Consider the following 20,359-nt stretch of genomic DNA (forward strand, 5'->3'; position numbering starts at 1 on the left):
AATGCCTCCAGAGAAGGAGACTCCAGGGCCTCTCTGGGCAGCCTGCTCCAGTGGTCTGCCACCCTCACAGTAAGGAAGTTCCTCCTCATGTTTAGAAGGAACTCCTGTGGTCAAGTTTATGCCCAGTACCTCTGGCACTGGGGTCCTCTTTTTCATCTGAGGTAGACTATGGAATCTCACAGAGTCACAGAACACAGCTGGTGGGCAGAGCCCTCCAGGCTCCCCCAGCCCAACCCTCCAGCCAGCACTGCAGGCTCAGCACCAAACCCTGTCCCTAAGCACCAGCTCCACACTGCTGGAACACCCCCAGGGATGGGGACTCCAGCACTGCCCTGGGCAGAGCATTCCAATGGCTGAGAGCCCTTCCAGGGCAGGAATCTCTCCTGAGCTCCAGCCTCAGCCTCCCCTGGGGCAGCTTGGAACCATTGCCTCTGGGGCTGCCTCTTGCCACCAAGGAGCAGAGGCTGCTCCCTCCTGACTCCAACCTCCCTGCAGGGAGCTGCAGAGGGCAAGGAGGTCTCCCTCAGCCTCCTCTTCTCCAGCCTGAACACCCCCAGCTCCCTCAGCCTCTCCTCACAGCCCAGGGGCTCCAGACCCTTCCCCAGCTCTGCTGCCCTTCCCTGGCCAGGCTCCAGCCCTCAATGTGCTTCCTGCAGGGAGGGCCCAGAGCTGAACCCTGCACTCAACGTGTGAGCTCCCCAGAGCTGAGTCCAGAGCACAATCAGTTGCTGGGTTCTGCTCATCACACTCTTCTTTAAGGACCACTTTAATATCAACAGCAAATGAATTACTGCTGCATCTCCAGGAAGCACAAATATTTGCACAGCCTGACCCTCAGCCCCTGAGCTCTGATAAGCAACTAACAGCCCAGGGGAGATGTTTACACTGGACATTGCAGATGGCTTAGGTAATGAGAGCACAGCCAAGGCCTGGCCAAGCCCTGTGGAGATTGCTTGGAACTGGAACTAGGAATTTATCCTCCTGATACCCAAAAATAAAGTCACCCAGCAAGGGAGGGCTCAGGAGGAGTGACCACAGACTCCCAGAGCTGGCAGGGCTGGAAGGGACCCCAAGGCTCAGCCAGTGCCAACCCCCTGCCATGGGCAGGGACACCTCACACCACAGCAGGTTGCTCACAGCCACCTCCAGCCTGGCTGCAAACACCTCCAGGCAGGAGGCTTCCACCACCTCCCTGGGCAGCCTGGGCCAGGCTCTCACCACCCTCCTGGCCAACAACTTCTTCCTCACAGCCAAGCTCCAGCTCCCCACTTCTCCTTTTGCTCCATCCCCCCCACTCCTATCCCTCCCTCACCCCCTCCAAAGTCCCTCCCCAGCTTGCTTGCAGCCCCCTGCAGAGCCTGGAAGGCCACCAGAAGGGCTCCTGGGAGCCTTCTCCTCTCCAGCCTGCACAAGCCCAACTCTCTCAGGCTGTCTGCAGAGCAGAGCAGCTCCAGCCCTCTGCTCCTCCTCCTGGCCCTGCTCTGGACACCTTCCAGCCCCTCCAGAGCCTTCCTGTGCTGGGGGCTCCAGCACTGGCCCCAGAGCTGCAGCTGTGGGCTCAGCAGAGTGGAGCAGAGGGGCAGAATCCCCTCCCTGGCCCTGCTGGCCACACTTCTCTTGCTGCAGCCCAGGCTCTGCTTGGCTCTCTGGGCTGCAAGCTGATGTTAGAAAAAGCCTAGGTTTGTGCCCCTGGTTCCCTGTGATCATTGATGCTTTCCCATGGCATTGGCAAACTGGATGGGTTCTGGTTTGAGTCAAGCCCACTGGCAGCAGGGCAATTAGAGATGGCAGCAATTTGCAGTAGCTTTTTATCTCTTATGTGCAAAATGCTTTCATTAAATTGCTTTTCACAGAACCTTAGGGGCTGGAAGGGAGCTCCAGAGCTCCTCCAGTCCAAGCCCTGCCAGAGCAGGGTCACCCAGGGCAGGGCACACAGCAACACAGCCAGGGGGGGTTGGAATCTCTCCACAGAGGGAGACTCCACAACCCCCCTGGGCAGCCTGCTCCAGGCCTCTGGCACCCTCCCAGGGAAAAACTTCTCCCTCCTCTTCCCATGCAACTTCCTCTGCCTCAGCTTCCACCACTGCCCCTTGTGCTGGCACTGGGCAGCCCCCAGCAGAGCCTGGCTCCAGCCTCTGGGCACTGCCCCTGCACAGCTTTAGCCCCAGCAAGGAGCTCCCCTCTCAGGCTCCTCCTCTCCAAGCTCCAGAGCCCTCAGCTCCCTCAGGCTCCCCTTTTCCTTGCAGTTGCCAGTGCCACTCCTGCATGGTTAATCTGCTAATAAAAAGGAAAGCCTTGGCTTTGCTTTCAGGCCTGACCCATTTAGTTGCTTTTTTTCCCCTCTCCCATCTGTGTGCATGCCCCACATGTTCTAAAGAAGGCAAGCTGATGAGCTGCTAGCAGCAAAGCACTGCCTGTTGCAGTAAGCTTTCTGATGTGTACTAGGAAAGGACAACTCTGATAAGCTTCAACAGGACCAAGGGCAGGGGCCTGCAGCTAGCTCAGGCCAATCCCAGGCAGCAACACAGGCCTGGGTCACAGATTTCATATCAAAATGAAGGCAAATGAGAGCCAGCTGGGCTCAGCCTTCACACCTTTGCCTCCCCAGGATGCTGAGCAGGTGTGGCAACAGAAAAGGAGGGAGAGAGGAAGGGACCTCAAGGCTCCTCTGGCAGCTCCAGAGCAGACACCAAACAGCCAGGCAAGAGCTGGGGTTTGGCCACCCTGAGCTGCTGTGCCCCAAGTGGCTTTACAAGGTGTGGCCAAGCAGAGACTCCCAGAGCTGGCAGGGCTGGCAGGGACCCCAAGGCTCAGCCAGTGCCAGCCCCCTGCCATGGGCAGGGACACCTCACAGCACAGCAGGTTGCTCACAGCCACCTCCAGCCTGGCTGCAAACACCTCCAGCCAGGAGGCTTCCACCACCTCCCTGGGCAGCCTGGGCCAGGCTCTCACCACCCTCCTGGCCAACAACTTCTTCCTCACAGCCAAGCTCCAGCTCCCCACTTCTCCTTTTGCTCCATCCCCCCCACTCCTCTCCCTCCCTCACCCCCTCCAAAGTCCCTCCCCAGCTTGCTTGCAGCCCCCTGCAGCTCCTGGAAGGCCACCAGAAGGTCTCCTGGGAGCCTTCTCCTCTCCAGCCTGCACAGCAGTAATTCTTGCTTTCACAGAGCTGAAGGCCTTTGCAAAGTCAGCTCCAGAGCAGTCTTAGTATCTAATCACTTGCTTTGGGAAGTGATTGGCTGCCTTTACCCTGCACTTTGAGTGCAGTTTTGAGACCCTCACTGCAAGAAGGACACTGAGGGCTGCCTGGGACAGCAATGTGCCCTGGGGGCCAAGAGAGCCAATGGGGGCCTGGGGGGCAGCAAGCAAAGGGTGGCCAGCAGGGCTGGGGAGGTTCTGCTCCCCCTCTGCTCTGCCCTGCTCAGACCACAGCTGCAATCCTGTGCCCAGTGCTGGGCTCCCCAGGTGCAGAGAGACAGAGAGCTGCTGGGGAGAGCCCAAGGGAGAGCCAGGAGGAGGAGTTGGGGACCTGAGCATCTGCCCTGTGGAGAGAGGCTGAGAGCCCTGGGGCTGCTGAGGCTGGAGAGGAGAAGGCTGAGAGGGATCTGCTCAATGTCTGCCAAGAGCTGAGGGCTGGGGGGCAAGGGGAGGGGGCCAAGCTCTTGTGGGTGGTGCACAGCCAGGAGCCAAGGAGCAGTGGATGCAAAGTGGAAGAGAGAAGGTTTCAGCTCAAGGGGAGGAGGAGAAACTTCTTTGGGGTGAGGCTGCTGGAGGCCTGGAGCAGGCTGCCCAGAGAGGTTGTGGAGTCTCCTGCTCTGGAGAGCTTCCAACCCCCCCTGGATGCCTTCCTGTGCAGCCTGCCCTGGGTGCCCTGCTCTGGCAGGGGGCTGGGCTGGATGCTCTCTGGAGGTCCCTACCAGCCTATAATACACTGTGATCCTGCCCCTGCACTGAGCACTCAAATAGCAGGTTCAGCTCTGGGCCCTCCCTGGCAGCAGGAGCTGGAGGGCTGGAGCAGGGCCAGAGAAGGGCAAGAGAGCTGGGGAAGGGTGTGGAGAAGAGGGCTGGGGAGGAGCAGCTGAGGGAGCTGGGGGGGTTGAGTGTGGAGCAGAGGAGGCTGAGGGAGACCTCCTTGCTCTCTGCAGCTCCTGAGAGGAGGCTGCAGCCAGCTGGGGGCTGGGCTCTGCTCCCTAGGGAAAAGAGATAGGATGAGAGGAACTGGCCTGGACCTGTGCCAGGGGAGGCTTAGGTTGGAGCTGAGGAACAATTTCTCTGGTGCCAGAGTGGTCAGGGAGTGGCAGAGGCTGCCCAGGGAGGTGCTGCAGTCCCCATGCCTGGAGGTGCTCCAGCAAGCTGTGGCCATGGCACCTGGGGTCATGGTTTAGTGGCCATGGGAGGGTTGGGTTGGTGCTGGACTGGGTGATCCTGGAGGGCTGTCCCAAGCCCAACAACTCTATGACCTGGTTAAGCATCCCAGAGCCCTCCTGCAGGCACATCACAGTCTCACAGTATCACCAAGGTTGGAAGAGACCTCAGAGATCATTGAGTGCAACCTGTCACCACAGACCTCATGACTAGACCATGGCACCAAGTGCCACATCCAATCCCCTTTGGAACACCTCCAGGGATGGGGACTCCACCACCTCCCTGGGCAGCACATTCCAATGGCTAACAACTCTCTCTGTGAAGAATTTTCTCCTCACCTCCAGCCTGAACCTCCCGTGGCACAGCTGGAGACTGTGTCCTCTTGTTCTGGTGCTGGGGGCCTGGGAGCAGAGCCCAACCCCCACCTGGCTGCAGCTTTCTCTCAGAATGGTAGGGGTTGGAAGGGACCCCCAGAGATCCCCCAGCCCACCCCCCTGCCAGGGCAGGGCACCCAGAACACACCCAGAGGGGTTGGAAGCTCTCCACACCAGGAGACTCCACAGCCTCTCTGGGCAGCCTGCTCCAGGCCTCCAGCAGCCTCACAGGGACAAAGGTTTCCCTCCTCTTCCCCTGGCACCTCCTCTGCTCCAGCTTGCCCCCAGTGCCCCTTGTGCTGCCCTTGGCCAGCCCTGAGCAGAGCCTGGCTCCAGCCCTGCACATCTTGATCCCCAGCCCTGAGGGCAGCCCTCAGCTCCTCTGCTCCCAGCTCCCAGCCCCAGCTGCCTCAGCCTGGCCTCCCAGGAGATGTTCCACTGCCTGCAGCAGCTCTGTGCCTCTGCCATGGACTCTCTCCAGCACTTCCCTCAGGCCCTTCCTGACCTGAGGGGCCCAGACCTGGACACCAGATTCCAGCTGTGGCCTCAGCAGGGCAGAGCAGAGGGGCAGGAGAACCTCTCTGACCTGCTGCCCACAGCCCTTCTCATGCAGCCCAGGCTGCCCTTAGCCTTCTTGGCCACAGGAGGCTGTACCCTCGGAGGTCACACAGAGGATGCTCTGAACCAGCTCTTGTCCATTCACTGAAGCCATCCCCAAACAGACTTCCCCCCCTGGGTTGCCCCAGCCTGCTCTAACCCCCAGTGCTGTGTGCTCCTATTTACCACAGCCTGCACCTCCTGACTCTTCCAAGGGAGGAACCAAGGGGAGGCCACAGTGCTGAAAGTGAGAGCAGAGCCTGGGAAGCCCAGAGGGCCCTGTGTGAGCAGCTGGAGCAGCCCCCTGGCAGGCACTGAGAGTGCTCTGACTTGGGGCCAGTGCAGAAGGAACCCCCCACCCTTGGCATGAGCCCTGCCAGTGCTGGGTGACCCAAGGGATGCTTGGTGTGTCTGAGGGGCTTTCAGCACTGCCTTGTGAATTGGGAAGGGCAAGAGGTCTTCTAGGCCTTTGCCTCTGCCTGATTTCTTTCTCCCCTTTCTGCCCTGCCTTGGAAGGAGGCTGCCTGTAGCCTGCTGTCAGCTCTTGCCTCTGCCAAAGGGAAGAGTCCTCTCTCAGAGGTTTGTTTCCCATACTTCAGCAGTCCCTGTGGGATGAGGCTATTCTTGACCTTCTCTTTGTGGGCTGGCTGAGGGCAGAGCCTGCTTTTCATTAGCAGATGTGGTTTCACAGAGTCATCACAGAGGGTGAGGGGCTGGAAGGGAGCTCCAGAGCTCCTCCAGTCCAAGCCCTGCCAGAGCAGGGGCACCCAGGGCAGGGCACACAGCAACACAGCCAGGGGGGGTTGGAATCTCTCCACAGAGGGAGACTCCACAACCCCCCTGGGCAGCCTGCTCCAGGCCTCTGGCACCCTCCCAGGGAAAAACTTCTCCCTCCTCTTCCCATGCAACTTCCTCTGCCTCAGCTTCCACCACTGCCCCTTGTGCTGGCACTGGGCAGCCCCCAGCAGAGCCTGGCTCCAGCCTCTGGGCACTGCCCCTGCACAGCTTTAGCCCCAGCAAGGAGCTCCCCTCTCAGGCTCCTCCTCTCCAAGCTCCAGAGCCCTCAGCTCCCTCAGGCTCTGCTCCTGAGGAAGATCTTCCCCTGCCTGCAGCAGCTCTGTGCCTCTGCCATGGACTCTCTCCAGCACTTCCCTCAGGCCCTTCCTGACCTGAGGGGCCCAGACCTGGACACCAGATTCCAGCTGTGGCCTCAGCAGGGTAGAGCAGAGGGGCAGGAGAACCTCTCTGACCTGCTGCCCACAGCCCTTCTCATGCAGCCCAGGCTGCCCTTGACCTTCTTGGCCACCAGAGCTCCTTGCTGGCTCCTGCTCAGCCTCCCACCCCCCAGCACCCCCAGGCTGCCCAGGGAGGTGGTGGAAGCCTCCTGCCTGGAGGTGTTTGCAGCCAGGCTGGAGGTGGCTGTGAGCAACCTGCTGTGGTGTGAGGTGTCCCTGCCCATGGCAGGGGGGGTGGCACTGGCTGAGCCTTGGGGTCCCTCCCAGCCCTGCCAGCTCTGGGAGTCTGTGATAATGTTCTCCCCAGCTCCCTGAAGGGAGTTTGGAGCAAGGTGGATGTTGGTCTCTTCTCCCACATTGCAATGGGATAGGTTGAGAGGAAATGGCCTCAAGGTGCAACCCAGAAGGGTTGTAAAGCCCTGGCAGAGGCTGCCCAGGGCAGTGCTGGAATCCTCATGCCTGGAGGTGTTCAGAAGCCCTGTGCTGGGGGGGCCATGGTTTAGCAGTGGCCACAGCAGGGTTGGACTTGATGGTCTGAGAATCTCAGAATCAAGCAGATTAGAAAAGACCTCAGAGATCATCAGCTCCAATCTATGACCTAACACCCAACACCTCCTGACAGCCAAACCAGGACTCCAAGAGCCTCATCCAGGCCCTTCCTGAGCACCCCCAGGGATGGGGACTCCACCACCTCCCTGGGCAGCACATCCCAAGGGCCAATCTCTCTCTCTGGGAAGAACTTCTTCCTCATCTCCAGCCTGAACCTCCCCTGGCACAGCTTGAGACTGTGTCCTCTTGTTCTGGGTGCCTGGGAGCAGAACCCAAGCCCCTCCTGGCTACAACCTCCCTGCAGGTAGCTGTAGAGAGCAATGAGGTCTCCCCTGAGCCTCCTCTTGAAGGTCTTTCCCAGACTAAAGGACTCTAGGTTGGCAGTGAGGCTCCTTGCTGGTGGCCAGGTGGGATGTGCAGCAGGGGGGAGGGGAACCTCCCCAACCCCCCTTCATAACTCTCCATGCCCAGGGGCACCATCTCCCCAGACACCCCCCAAGCTCCTCCCCAGAGCAGCCTGCTCCTCCAGCTCAGCCTTGGCTAAACCTGCAGGCAACAGCCCCCTGCTCTGCATGCCCCTGCAGCTCTGCACTGAGGATGTGGCCAGGCAGCTCTCTTCCCACAGCTTCCCCAGGGACAGAGGAGTTCCTTGGCAGTTAACATAATTGACTGGGAAAGAATCCTCTTTGCCTGGGGACAAGGAACTGGGGGATTAAAGCAGGACACATGGTGCACATGCAGGAGAGGAGGCCACGGGGAGCTGGGAGGCAGAGAGCTCTGGGAACATTCCTCTGTGGGGCAGGCACACTGCACATGAACTTGGGATGGCTGTGGGAGAAGGATGCTGAGGTTGGTTTGGCTGTTTCAGGCTCTCTCCATCTTGGTCTGTCTCAGCACAGCACAGGCTCACAGAGCTGTCAGGGCTGGAAGGGCCTTCTGCTTTTGCTCCAGCCCCCCCACTCCTATCCCTCCCTCACACCCCAGAGCAGAGGGGCAGGATCCTCTCCCTCCACCTCTGGCAATGGGCACTGGCAGCTGAGCTGCCCTTGGCCTTCTGGGCTGCCAGTGCCCATTGCTGGCTCCCTGGCCCAGGCCTGATTCCTACCCCCCTCAGAGGTGTCCCAGACCCCTACCCTCCCCCACCCCCTCCAAAGTCCCTCCCCAGCTTGCTTGCAGCCCCCTGCAGATCCTGGAAGGCCACCAGAAGGGCTCCTGGTGCCTTCTCCTCTCCAGCCTGCACAAGCCCAACTCTCTCAGGCTGTCTGCAGAGCAGAGCAGCTCCAGCCCTCTGCTCCTCCTCCTGGCCCTGCTCTGGACACCTTCCAGCCCCTCCAGAGCCTTCCTGTGCTGGGGGCTCCAGCACTGGCCCCAGAGCTGCAGCTGTGGGCTCAGCAGAGTGGAGCAGAGGGGCAGAATCCCCTCCCTGGCCCTGCTGGCCACACTTCTCTTGCTGCAGCCCAGGCTCTGCTTGGCTCTCTGGGCTGCAGGAGCTCCCTGCTGGCTCCTGTGATGATCCTGTGCTGACTCTGTGCTGACTCTGTGATTTCAGACCACTGCCCTCTCTGCCATCCCCGCAGGCCTTTGCAAGCGGGCTGACACTTCCCAGGTGCTGATGCTCACAAAGTCCTTTCTGCCGCTGCCCACTCAGATCCTGGGAGAGGAGAGGCTTTGTCAGACTCCCTCTCTTTCCACTGATGTGTTTTTTTTCACCCCCCTGTGTCCACAGTAATCCAGGAGAGCCAAAGGCAGCAGCTGGAAGCCGTGAGCTACTCCTCCCGCTACGCTCTGGCTCTGTTCTACGAGGCCGGCAGAGAGCTGCAGGTGCCCTGGGCCGGGCGGGACCTGAGCGGCGACCCCTGCCTGCGCTTCCTCTGCATCGACAGCCGCAAGCGAGGGGCAGGTCAGTGCTGCCAGCCTGCCCGGCACCCAGCACAGCAGCCTGGGCTCAGTGCTGCCAGCCTGCCCGGCACCCAGCACAGCAGCCTGGGCTCAGTGCTGCCAGCCTGCCCCAGCACCCAGCACAGCAGCCTGCCCTCAGTGCTGCCAGCCTGCCCCAGCACCCAGCACAGCAGCCTGCCCTCAGTGCTGCCAGCCTGCCCGGCACCCAGCACAGCAGCCTGCCCTCAGTGCTGCCAGCCTGCCCCAGCACCCAGCACCCAGCATCCAGCACCCAGCACCTAGCACCCAGCACCCAACACAGCAGCCTGGGCTCAGTGCTGCCAGCCTGCCCCGGCACCAGCACCCAGCACCAGCACCCAGCACCTAGCACCCAGCACCCAGCACCCAGCACCCAGCAGCCTGGGCTCAGTGCTGCCAGCCTGCTCCAGCACCCAGCACCAGCACCCAGCACCCAGCAGCCTGGGCTCAGTGCTGCCAGCCTGCCCCGGCACCAGCACCCAGCACCAGCACCCAGCACCTAGCACCCAGCACCCAGCACCCAACACAGCAGCCTGGGCTCAGTGCTGCCAGCCTGCCCCGGCATCCAGCACCCAGCACCCAGCACCCAGCACCTAGCACCCAGCACCCAGCACCCAGCAGCCTGGGCTCAGTGCTGCCAGCCTGCCCCAGCACCAGCACCCAGCACCCAGCACCCAGTGCCCAGCACTAGCACCTAGCACCCAGCACCCAGCACCCAGCAGCCTGGGCTCAGTGCTGCCAGCCTGCCCCAGCACCAGCACCCGGCACCCAGCACCCAGTGCCCAGCACTAGCACCTAGCACCCAGCACCCAGCAGCCTGGGCTCAGTGCTGCCTGCCTGCCCCAGCACCAGCACCCAGCACCCAGCAGCCTGGGCTCAGTGCTGCCAGCCTGCCCTGGCATCCAGCACCCAGCACCCAGCACCCAGCACCTAGCACCCAGCACCAGCACCCAGCACCAGCACCCAGCACCCAGCAGCCTGGGCTCAGTGCTGCCAGCCTGCCCCGGCATCCAGCACCCAGCACCCAGCACCCAGCACCTAGCACCCAGCACCCAGCACCCAGCAGCCTGGGCTCAGTGCTGCCTGCCTGCCCCAGCAGCAGCACCCAGCACCAGCACCCAGCACCTAGCACCCTGCACCCAGCACCCAGCACCCAGCAGTCTGGGCTCAGTGCTGCCTGACCCAGCACCAGCACCCAGCACCAGCACCCAGCACCCAGCACAGCAGCCTGGGCTCAGTGCTGCCAGCCTGCTCCAGCACCCAGCACCAGCACCCAGCACCCAGCAGCCTGGGCTCAGTGCTGCCAGCCTGCCCCGGCATCCAGCACCCAGCACCAGCACCCAGCACCTAGCACCCAGCACCCAGCACCCAGCAGCCTGGGCTCAGTGCTGCCAGCCTGCCCCGGCACCAGCACCCAGCACCAGCACCCAGCACCTAGCACCCTGCACCCAGCACCCAACACAGCAGCCTGGGCTCAGTGCTGCCAGCCTGCCCCGGCATCCAGCACCCAGCACCCAGCACCCAGCACCTAGCACCCAGCACCCAGCACCCAGCAGCCTGGGCTCAGTGCTGCCAGCCTGCCCTGGCACCAGAACCCAGCACCAGCACCCAGCACCAGCACCCAGCACCCAGCACCCGGCACCCAGCACCCAGTGCCCAGCACTAGCACCTAGCACCCAGCACCCAGCAGCCTGGGCTCAGTGCTGCCAGCCTGCCCTGGCACCAGCACCCAGCACCAGCACCCAGCACCAGCACCCAGCACCCAGCAGCCTGGGCTCAGTGCTGCCTGCCTGCCCCAGCACCAGCACCCAGCACCCAGCAGCCTGGGCTCAGTGCTGCCAGCCTGCCCCGGCATCCAGCACCCAGCACCCAGCACCTAGCACCCAGCACCCAGCACCCAGCAGCCTGGGCTCAGTGCTGCCAGCCTGCCCCGGCATCCAGCACCCAGCACCCAGCACCTAGCACCCAGCACCCAGCACCCAGCAGCCTGGGCTCAGTGCTGCCTGCCTGCCCCAGCAGCAGCACCCAGCAGCAGCACCCAGCACCTAGCACCCTGCACCCAGCACCCAGCACCCAGCAGCCTGGGCTCAGTGCTGCCTGACCCAGCACCAGCACCCAGCACCAGCACCCAGCACCCAGCACAGCAGCCTGGGCTCAGTGCTGCCAGCCTGCCCCGGCACCAGCACCCAGCACCAGCACCCAGCACCCAGCACAGCAGCCTGGGCTCAGTGCTGCCAGCCTGCCCCGGCACCAGCACCCAGCACCTAGCACCCTGCACCCAGCACCCAGCACCCAGCAGCCTGGGCTCAGTGCTGCCAGCCTGCCCCGGCATCCAGCACCCAGCACCCAGCACCTAGCACCCAGCACCCAGCACCCAGCAGCCTGGGCTCAGTGCTGCCTGCCTGCCCCAGCAGCAGCACCCAGCAGCAGCACCCAGCACCTAGCACCCTGCACCCAGCACCCAGCACCCAGCAGCCTGGGCTCAGTGCTGCCTGACCCAGCACCAGCACCCAGCACCAGCACCCAGCACCCAGCACAGCAGCCTGGGCTCAGTGCTGCCAGCCTGCCCCGGCACCAGCACCCAGCACCAGCACCCAGCACCCAGCACAGCAGCCTGGGCTCAGTGCTGCCAGCCTGCCCCGGCACCAGCACCCAGCACCTAGCACCCTGCACCCAGCACCCAGCACCCAGCAGCCTGGGCTCAGTGCTGCCAGCCTGCCCCGGCATCCAGCACCCAGCACCAGCACCCAGCACCAGCACCCAGCACCTAGCACCCTGCACCCAGCACCCACACAGCAGCCTGGGCTCAGTGCTGCCAGCCTGCCCCGGCACCAGCACCCAGCACTAGCACCCAGCACCCAGTACCCAGTACCTAGCACCCAGCACCCAGCAGCCTGGGCTCAGTGCTGCTCTGCCCCAGCACACAGCACAGCAGCATCAGGTCTGGAAGGGACCCCCAGAGATCCCCCAGCCCAACCCCTCTGCCAGGGCAGGGCACCCAGAACACACCCAGAGGGGTTGGAAGCTCTCCACACCAGGAGACTCCACAGCCTCTCTGGGCAGCCTGCTCCAGGCCTCCAGCAGCCTCACAGGGACAAAGGTTTCCCTCCTCTTCCCCTGGCACCTCCTCTGCTCCAGCTTGCCCCCAGTGCCCCTTGTGCTGCCCTTGGCCAGCCCTGAGCAGAGCCTGGCTCCAGCCCTGCACATCTTGATCCCCAGCCCTGAGGGCAGCCCTCAGCTCCTCTGCTCCCAGCTCCCAGCCCCAGCTGCCTCAGCCTGGCCTCCCAGGAGATGTTCCACTGCCTGCAGCAGCTCTTCCCTCAGGCCCTTCCATCCCAGACCATCCCAGCTCAGCTCTACACAGCATCTCCTGCCTTGCTCTGGGTTGGATGGGATCTCCAAAGCTCATCCAATCCAACCCCCTCTGCAGTCAGCAGGGAGATCTTCACCTAGAGCCCAGAGCCCCAGACTCATTGCTGTGCAGCTGGGAGGAGAGGGGAAGGGGAACTGGGAGCAGCTGAAAGCTTCCTGCTGCTGCCATTGCCCCTCAGCTCCTTGCCCCTCCTGCTGCCCAGTGTTCCCAGGCTTGCCTTCTCTGCCAGGCTGCTGCATCACCTGCTACCGGGAGCAGGGACACCCTTGCATCCCTGCCACCACCCGAGGGCATGCAGAGCTCGCAGGAAGCCCTGGCAGCAGCCTCAGCTGGCAGCAGCCTCAGTTGGCAGCAGCCTCATTTGGCAGCTCACTGCTGCAGCCTGTTGGGAGGCAAGTGGAGGCTGAGCTCCTGCAGCATGGTCCTCCCTACCCAGAGCATGGAGGCTGAGACCTCCCTCCCCCACTGCTGCCAGGGGAACAAAATCTCCTTTCCAGCCCTCTCTTAGCCAGTGTTTTGGTAGAAGAAAGCAAAGGGCTGGAGGCTGTGCTTGGTCCTTGCAGGCTGCATAGCTGAGCACTGGCAGGCTGTGACTCAGTGGCCTCTGGAAGCTCTCCACACCATCAGGAGCTCAAAGGCAGGGTTCAAACCTCAATGAAGTGGCTGTTCCCCTGCGACCTGTTTTGGGCCATAGGAGATGTGAGGGGAGGCAGACCTGCCCAACAGCCACTGCCTGCAGCAAGGCTCAGCTAACAGTGAAGACCTGTTCTGCTCCAGGGCTCAGCTGCCTGCTCATGAAGCTCTCTGGCCAAGATGTGTGGCAGGGTTTGCCAGAATCCCATTTACAGCACAACAAATCCTAAGGTTCCTTCCCCCCTTGGCCTTCTCTTGCTGACAGTCTCTAGGTAAGAGGTCAAAATCACAGCATCAGGTCTGGGCTGGGAGGGAGCTCCAGAGCTCAGCCAGCCCAGCCCCCTGCACTCAGCAGGGACATCCTCCACTGGAGCAGGCTGCCCAGAGCCCTCTCCAGCCTCCCCTGCAATAGCTCCAGGCATGGAGCCTCAACCACCTCCCTGGGCAGCCTGCTGCAGTGTTCCAGCAGCCTCCTGGGGCACAACTTGTTCCTCACATCCAATCTCAATCTGCTCTTGCCCCTGCTCCTGTCCCTGCAGGCCATGTTGTGCCTCAGCTCTGGGGAACCCGCAGCCTCAGCCTGTCCTCATAGCTGAGGTTCATTCTACCACTCCCCAGCCCAGTTTCCCAGGCCAGCACAGGACACAGCTCTGTTGCCATCAGCTTTTCCAACTCAAACCTGCTGCTCAGCCTCTCCTGCCTGTTTTGGGGGGACAAAAGAGGACTGTTCAGTGGGTAAGGAATTGGCTGGCTGGTCACATCCAGAGGGTGGTACTCAGTGCCTTGGGGGTCTGTGCTGGGACCTGTGCTGGTCAATATTTCTCTCAGTGCTATAGGCAGGGGGATCCAGGCACCAGCAGCAGGGTGCAGAGGGCACCAGGCTGAGTGGTGCTGTCCCTACAGCAGAGGGACAGGAGGGCATCCAGAGGCACCTGGGCAGGCTGCAGAGGTGGTGCCCAGGTGAAGCTCCTGAGGCTCACCAAGAGCAAGGGCAGGGTGCTGCAGCTGGGCTGGAACCATCCTCACTGCCAGTGCAGGCTGGGGGAGGAGGGGAGAGAAAGCAGCCCTGAGGAGAAGGCCTTGGGGGTGCTGGGGGGGGAGAAGCTGGGCAGGAGCAGGCAGTGTGAGCCTGCAGCACAGGAGGCCAAGGGCAGCCTGGGCTGCAGCCAAAGCAGCACTGCCAGAGGTGCAGAGAGGAGATTACAGTATCACAGTATCACAGTATCACTTAGGTTGGAAAGGACCTCGAGGATCATCGAGTCCAACCTATCAACACAGACCCCATGACTAGACCATGGCACCAAGTGCCACATCCAATCTCCCCTTGAATGCCTCCAGGGTCGATGACTCCACCACCTCCCTGGGCAACCCGTTCCAATGCCGAATGACTCGCTCGGTGAAGAACTTCCTCCTCACCTCAAGTCTGAACCTCCCCTGGCACAGCTTGAGACTGTGTCCCCTTGTTCTGGTGCTGGTTGCCTGGGAGAAGAGGCCAACCCCTTCCTGGCTACAACCACCTTTCAGGTAGTTGTAGAGGGCAATGAGGTCACCCCTGAGCCTCCTCTTCTCCAGGCTAAACAATCCCAGCTCCCTCAGCCTCTCTTCACAGGGCTGTGCTCAAGGCCTCTCCCCAGCCTTGTTGCCCTTCTCTGGACACGCTCAAGTGTTTCAATGTCCTTCTTAAACTGAGGGGCCCAGAACTGGACACAGTACTCAAGGTGCGGCCTAACCAGAGCAGAGTACAGGGGTACGATGACCTCCCTGCTCCTGCTGGCCACACTATTCCTAATGCAGGCCAGAATGCTATTGGCTCTCCTGGCCACCTGGGCACACTGATGGCTCATATTCAGGTGGCTGTCGATCAGCACCCCCAGGTCCCTCTCTGTTTGGCAGCTCTCAGCCACTCCGACCCCAGCCTGTAGCTCTGCATGGGGTTGCCGTAGCCAAAGTGCAGCACTCGGCACTTGGACTTGTTGAAAGCCATCCCATTCTGCCACTGGGCTCTGCTCTGGGGAGACCTCACCTGCAGGGCTGTGTGCAGGGCTGGAGCCCTCAGCACAGCAAGGACCTGGAGCTGATGGAGAGGCTCCAGAGGAGGCCATGGAAATGCTCAGGGGTTGGAGCAGCTCTGCTGTGGGCACAGGCTGAGGGAGCTGGGGGTGTTCAGCCTGCAGAAGAGAAGGCTCCAGGCAGACCTCAGAGCAGCCTGCCAGGACCTGAAGAGGCTACAAGAAGGCTGCAGAGAGACTGCTCCCAAAGGCCTGCAGGGACAGGAGCAGGGGCAAGGGCTGCAAAGCAGAGCAGAGCAGATTGAGATTGGATGTGAGGAACAAGTTGTGCCCCAGGAGGCTGCTGGAACACTGCAGCAGGCTGCCCAGGGAGGTGGTTGAGGCTCCATGCCTGGAGCTATTGCAGGGGAGGCTGGAGAGGGCTCTGGGCAGCCTGCTCCAGTGGAGGACGTCCCTGCTGGGTGCAGGGGGCTGGGCTGGCTGAGCTCTGGAGCTCCCTCCCAGCCCAGACCCTTCTGTGACTCTATGACTGCCTTGGCTGAGCCTCTGCTTCTGAACAAGGCTGATCCTTGTTCCACTCTGGAATCTACCATGGCCAGGTGGCAGAGCCTGGCAGGGCAGAGGGAAGAGTTTGCTTCCACTGCTCCCTCCAGCTGCTGCTTCCAGCCTTGAGATTCCTCTAGGAAGAGAATTGTGGAGCTAGGCTGAGGTACAAGGGGGAAACCATCCCAGAGTGATGCCCAAATCCTGGGGCTCCTCTCTGTGCTTCTTGTGAACAGCTCCTGGGGGTACTCCTGGTGGAGTTAGGTGGTGGAGTCAGTTAGGGAATGATGATGTTGCAACCAGAACTCCCAGGGCTATCAAAGATGACTTCAGGGCCCTGGGAGACCTGGTTGAGGGGTCAGGGGCACAAATAATTTTTTCATCAATACCTTTAACTGCAGGAGGGAATACAGTAAGGAACAGGTCAGCAGCTATAGTTAACAAGTGGCTTAGAGGCTGGTGCAGTCAAAAGAATTTTGGGTTTTTTGATATTGGGAAACTTTCCACTGCACCAGGCCAGCTGGCAACAGATAGAGTACATCTGTCCCAGAGAAGGGGAAAGATCACTGTATATGAGAACGGACTGTCCCCCAAAGATAAAAAAATCCTGGGTAGGGAATTGGCGGGTCTCATAGACAGGGCTTTAAACTAGTTTCGAAGGGGGAAGGGGCTGAAGAGAGTCCTCTCAGACAAGAGTCTGGGGGCGACAAGCTAGAGTTGGAGGTGAAACCAGCAGCCCAGCTGAAGTGCATGTACACTAATGCACGAAGCATGGGTAACAAACAGGAGGAGCTGGAAGCCTTGATGCAGCAGGAAAATTATGATATAGTTGCCATCACAGAGACGTGGTGGGACGACTCACACGACTGGAGCGCTGCAATTGACGGTTACAAGCTCTTCAGGAGAGACAGGCGAGGAAGAAGGGGTGGAGGGGTGGCCCTGTACATCAGAAAGACACTAGATGCCATTGAGATGGAGATTAGGGATGATCGGGTTGAATGCTTGTGGATAAGAATTAGAGGGAAGACCGGCAGGGCAGACACCCTGGTTGGAGTCTGTTATAGACCACCCAACCAGGAGGAAGATGTTGACGAAGCATTCTATAGGCAGCTTAGGGCTGTCTCAAGATCTCCGGACCTTGTTCTCATGGGTGACTTCAACCTGCCTGACATCTGCTGGGAACTCAACACGGCAGAGAGGAGACAGTCTAGAAGGTTTTTAGAATGCATGGAGGACAGCTTCTTATCCCAGGTGCTGCGTGAGCCTACCAGGGGCAAGGCTATGCTTGACCTCCTCTTCACCAACAGGGAAGGACTGGTGGGCGATGTGGTGGTTGGAGGGTGTTTGGGGTCCAGTGACCACGAGATAATTGAATTCTCGGTTTTTGGTCAAGCCAAGAGGGGCGGCAAGAAGACCTCCACTCTGGACTTCCGGAAGGCAGACTTTGGGTTACTCAAGGAACTAATTCAGAGGGTTCCTTGGGATAAAGCCCTTAAAAACAAAGGGGTCCAGGAGAGCTGGACCTACTTCAATGAAGAATTGTTGAAGGCTCAGGGACAGGCTGTGCCAATGTGCCAGAAGATGAGCCGCCGGGGCAGACGGCCAGCCTGGATGGTTCATGAACTTTTAATGGAACTGAGGGAAAAAAAGAGGGTGTATCACCTTTGGAAGCGAGGGGAGGCAACCCACAGAATGTTTAAGGATGTTGCTAGGTCTTGTAGGAAGAGAATTAGGGAGGCAAAAGCACACTTGGAACTTAAACTGGCCTCTACTGTGAAGGACAACAAAAAGTCCTTCTATAAATACATTAATAGTAAGAGGAAGGGGAAGGAAAACCTCCACTCCTTGGTGGATACGGAGGGGAACATTGTAACCAAGGATAAGGAAAAGGCAGAGATACTTAACACCTTCTTTGCCTCAATTTTTACTAGAAGGGCAGAACGTCTTCCTGACAGCTGGTCTGCAGAGCTAGCAGAAGGAGCCAGGGAGCTGCACAGTTTCCCTATGTTCCATGAGGCGGTAGTTGGAACTCTCCTTAGCAGCTTGGATCCCCACAAGTCCATGGGACCAGATGGGATTCATCCTAGGGTGCTGAGAGAGCTGGCAGATGAGCTGGCCAAGCCACTCTCCATAATTTTCCAGCAGTCCTGGCTCACTGGCGAGGTCCCAGAGGACTGGAAGCTGGCCAACGTGGTGCCCATCCATAAGAAGGGCCGGTTGGATGAGCCAGGGAATTACAGGCCTGTCAGCCTGACCTCAGTGCCAGGCAAGATCATGGAACAGGTCATCCTGAGTTCAATAACACAACACTTACAGGATGGCCAAGGGATCAGGCCTAGCCAGCATGGATTTAGGAAGGGCAGGTCCTGCCTGACCAACCTGATCTCCTTCTATGATCAGGTGACCCGCCTGGTGGATGTGGGGAGGCCTGTTGATGTAGTCTACCTGGACCTCAGCAAGGCCTTTGACACCGTCCCCCATAGCAAACTGCTGGCCAAGCTGTCAGCCCATGGCTTGGACGGGAGCACACTGCGATGGGTTAGGAACTGGCTGGAGGGCCGAGCCCAGAGAGTGGTGGTGAATGGTGCCACATCCAGCTGGCAACCAGTCACTAGTGGTGTGCCCCAAGGATCAGTGCTGGGCCCTGTGCTCTTTAACATCTTTATTGATGATCTGGATGAGGGCATTGAGTCCATCATCAGTAAATTTGCTGACGACACCAAGCTGGGGGCAAGAGTTGATCTGCTGGAGGGTAGAGAGGCTCTGCAGAGAGACCTGGACAGGCTGGACAGATGGGCAGAATCCAACGGCATGAGATTTAACACATCCAAATGCCGGGTTCTGCACATTGGCCACAACAACCCCATGCAGTGCTACAGGCTGGGGTCAGAGTGGCTAGAGAGCAGCCAGGCAGAGAGGGATCTGGGGGTGCTGGTTGATGGTAGGCTTAACATGAGCCTGCAGTGTGCCCAGGCAGCCAAGAGGGCCAATGGCATCCTGGCCTGCATCAAGAACAGTGTGGCCAGCAGGAGCAGGGAGGTCATTCTGCCCCTGTACACTGCACTGGTTAGGCCACACCTCGAGTACTGTGTCCAGTTCTGGGCCCCTCAGTTTAGGAAGGATGTTGACTTGCTGGAACGAGTCCAGAGAAGAGCAACAAAGTTGGTGAGGGGTTTGGAACACAAGCCCTATGAGGAGAGGCTGAGGGAGCTGGGGCTGCTTAGCCTGGAGAAGAGGAGACTTAGGGGTGACCTTATCACTCTCTACAACTACCTGAAGGGAGGTTGTAGACAGGCTGATGATGGTCTCTTCTCCCAGGCACCCAGTACCAGAACAAGAGGACACAGTCTCAGGCTGCGCCAGGGGAGGTTCAGGTTGGATGTTAGGAAGAAGTTCTATACAGAAAGAGTGATTGCGCTATGGAACGGGTTGCCCGGGGAGGTGGTGGAGTCGCCGTCATTGAAGGTGTTCAGAAGGAGACTTGACGGGGTGCTTGGTGCCATGGGTTAGCTGTTTGGGTGGGTTGGATTGGTTGATGGGTTGGACACGATGATCTTGAAGGTCTCTTCCAACCTGGTTTGGTTTATTCTAATAAAGGTTATTCTAATAATTCACAGAGCCCCAGAGCCATCCAGCGAGGCAAAGCCCCTCAGGGTCACCAACCCCAACCCCTGACCCTACCCTGCAAGGCTCACCCCTAACCCACAGCCCCAAGCACCACAGCCAAACCACCCTGAAACACCTCCAGGCTTGGGGACTCCACCACCTCCCTGGGCAGCCTCTGCCAAGCTCTGACCACTCCTGCTGGCAAAAGCCTTTGCCTGGTGTCCAGTCTGAGCCTGCCCTGCTGCAGCCTGAGGCCATTGCCTCTTGTTCATCCCCTGTGAGAGGAGAGCAGCAGCAACCTCTGCACAGCCTCCTCTCAGGGAGCTGCAGAGAGCAGGGAGCTCTGCCCTCAGCCTCCTCTCCTGCACACTAACCATCCCCAGCTCCTTCAGCCTCTCCTCATCAGATTTCTCCTGCAGGCCCTTCCCAGCTTCCTTGCCCTGCTCTGCCCTGGCTCCAGCACCTCCACCTCTCTCTTGTCTTGAGGAGCCCAACTCTGGGCACAGCACTGGAGCTGTGGCCTCAGCAGTGCCCAGCACAGGGGGACAGTCCCCTGCCTGCTCCTGCTGGGCACAGCATTGCTGCTCCCAGCCAGGATGCCAGTGGCTTTCTTGGCCAGCTGGGCACACTGCTGCCTCCTGTTGATCAGCACCCCCAGGTCCCATTCTGCCAGCAGCTTCCCAGCCCCACTTCCCTCGTTGCCTTCTGGGCTGGAGGCACAGTTGTCAGCACCTGGGGAAGGTGAGCAGCCAGCAGCAGCCTTTCCAAGGCCTCTCTCCTCTTTTATTTCAGAGTCTCCTGAGGTTGGGCCCTCAGTTGTGGTTCACACAACTGTGACATTTGGCAGCCAGTACCTGGAGTCAGACCCTGCAGAGGTGCAGCAGTTGATCCTCAGCCACCTGGAGAAGCTTGTGCCAGCCCTGTCCAAACCAGCCAGCATCAAGTGCCACAAGTGGAGATACTCTCAGGTATTCTCTGGTGGGATCAGGCACAGAACCATAAAGCACCAGGGGCTGGAAGGGAGCTCCAGAGCTCCTCCAGTCCAAGCCCCTGCCAGGGCAGCAGCACCCAGGGCAGGACACACAGCAACACAGCCAGGGGGGGTTGGAATCTCTCCACAGAGGGAGACTCCACAACCCCCCTGGGCAGCCTGCTCCA

The 20,359-nt window shown here is 60.4% G+C and overlaps 1 protein-coding gene across 2 annotated transcripts in view; it reads left to right on the top strand.

The window, feature by feature from the left end:
• The window catches only part of RNLS (renalase, FAD dependent amine oxidase), a 43,721-nt gene that overhangs the window by 10,639 nt on the left and 12,723 nt on the right, over positions 1-20,359 (top strand). For both annotated transcript variants that reach the window (XM_068169195.1, XM_068169196.1), the window contains 2 exons: positions 8,847-9,020; positions 19,994-20,169. In XM_068169195.1, coding sequence (XP_068025296.1) covers positions 8,847-9,020; positions 19,994-20,169 — 350 coding nt within the window. The remainder of the gene's footprint in view (positions 1-8,846; positions 9,021-19,993; positions 20,170-20,359) is intronic.

This window comes from Melanerpes formicivorus, unplaced genomic scaffold (genome assembly GCF_026170545.1).
Source record: "Melanerpes formicivorus ecotype bairdi unplaced genomic scaffold, bMelFor1.0.p_v2 SCAF_171, whole genome shotgun sequence".
Taxonomy (NCBI): Eukaryota; Metazoa; Chordata; class Aves; order Piciformes; family Picidae; genus Melanerpes; species Melanerpes formicivorus.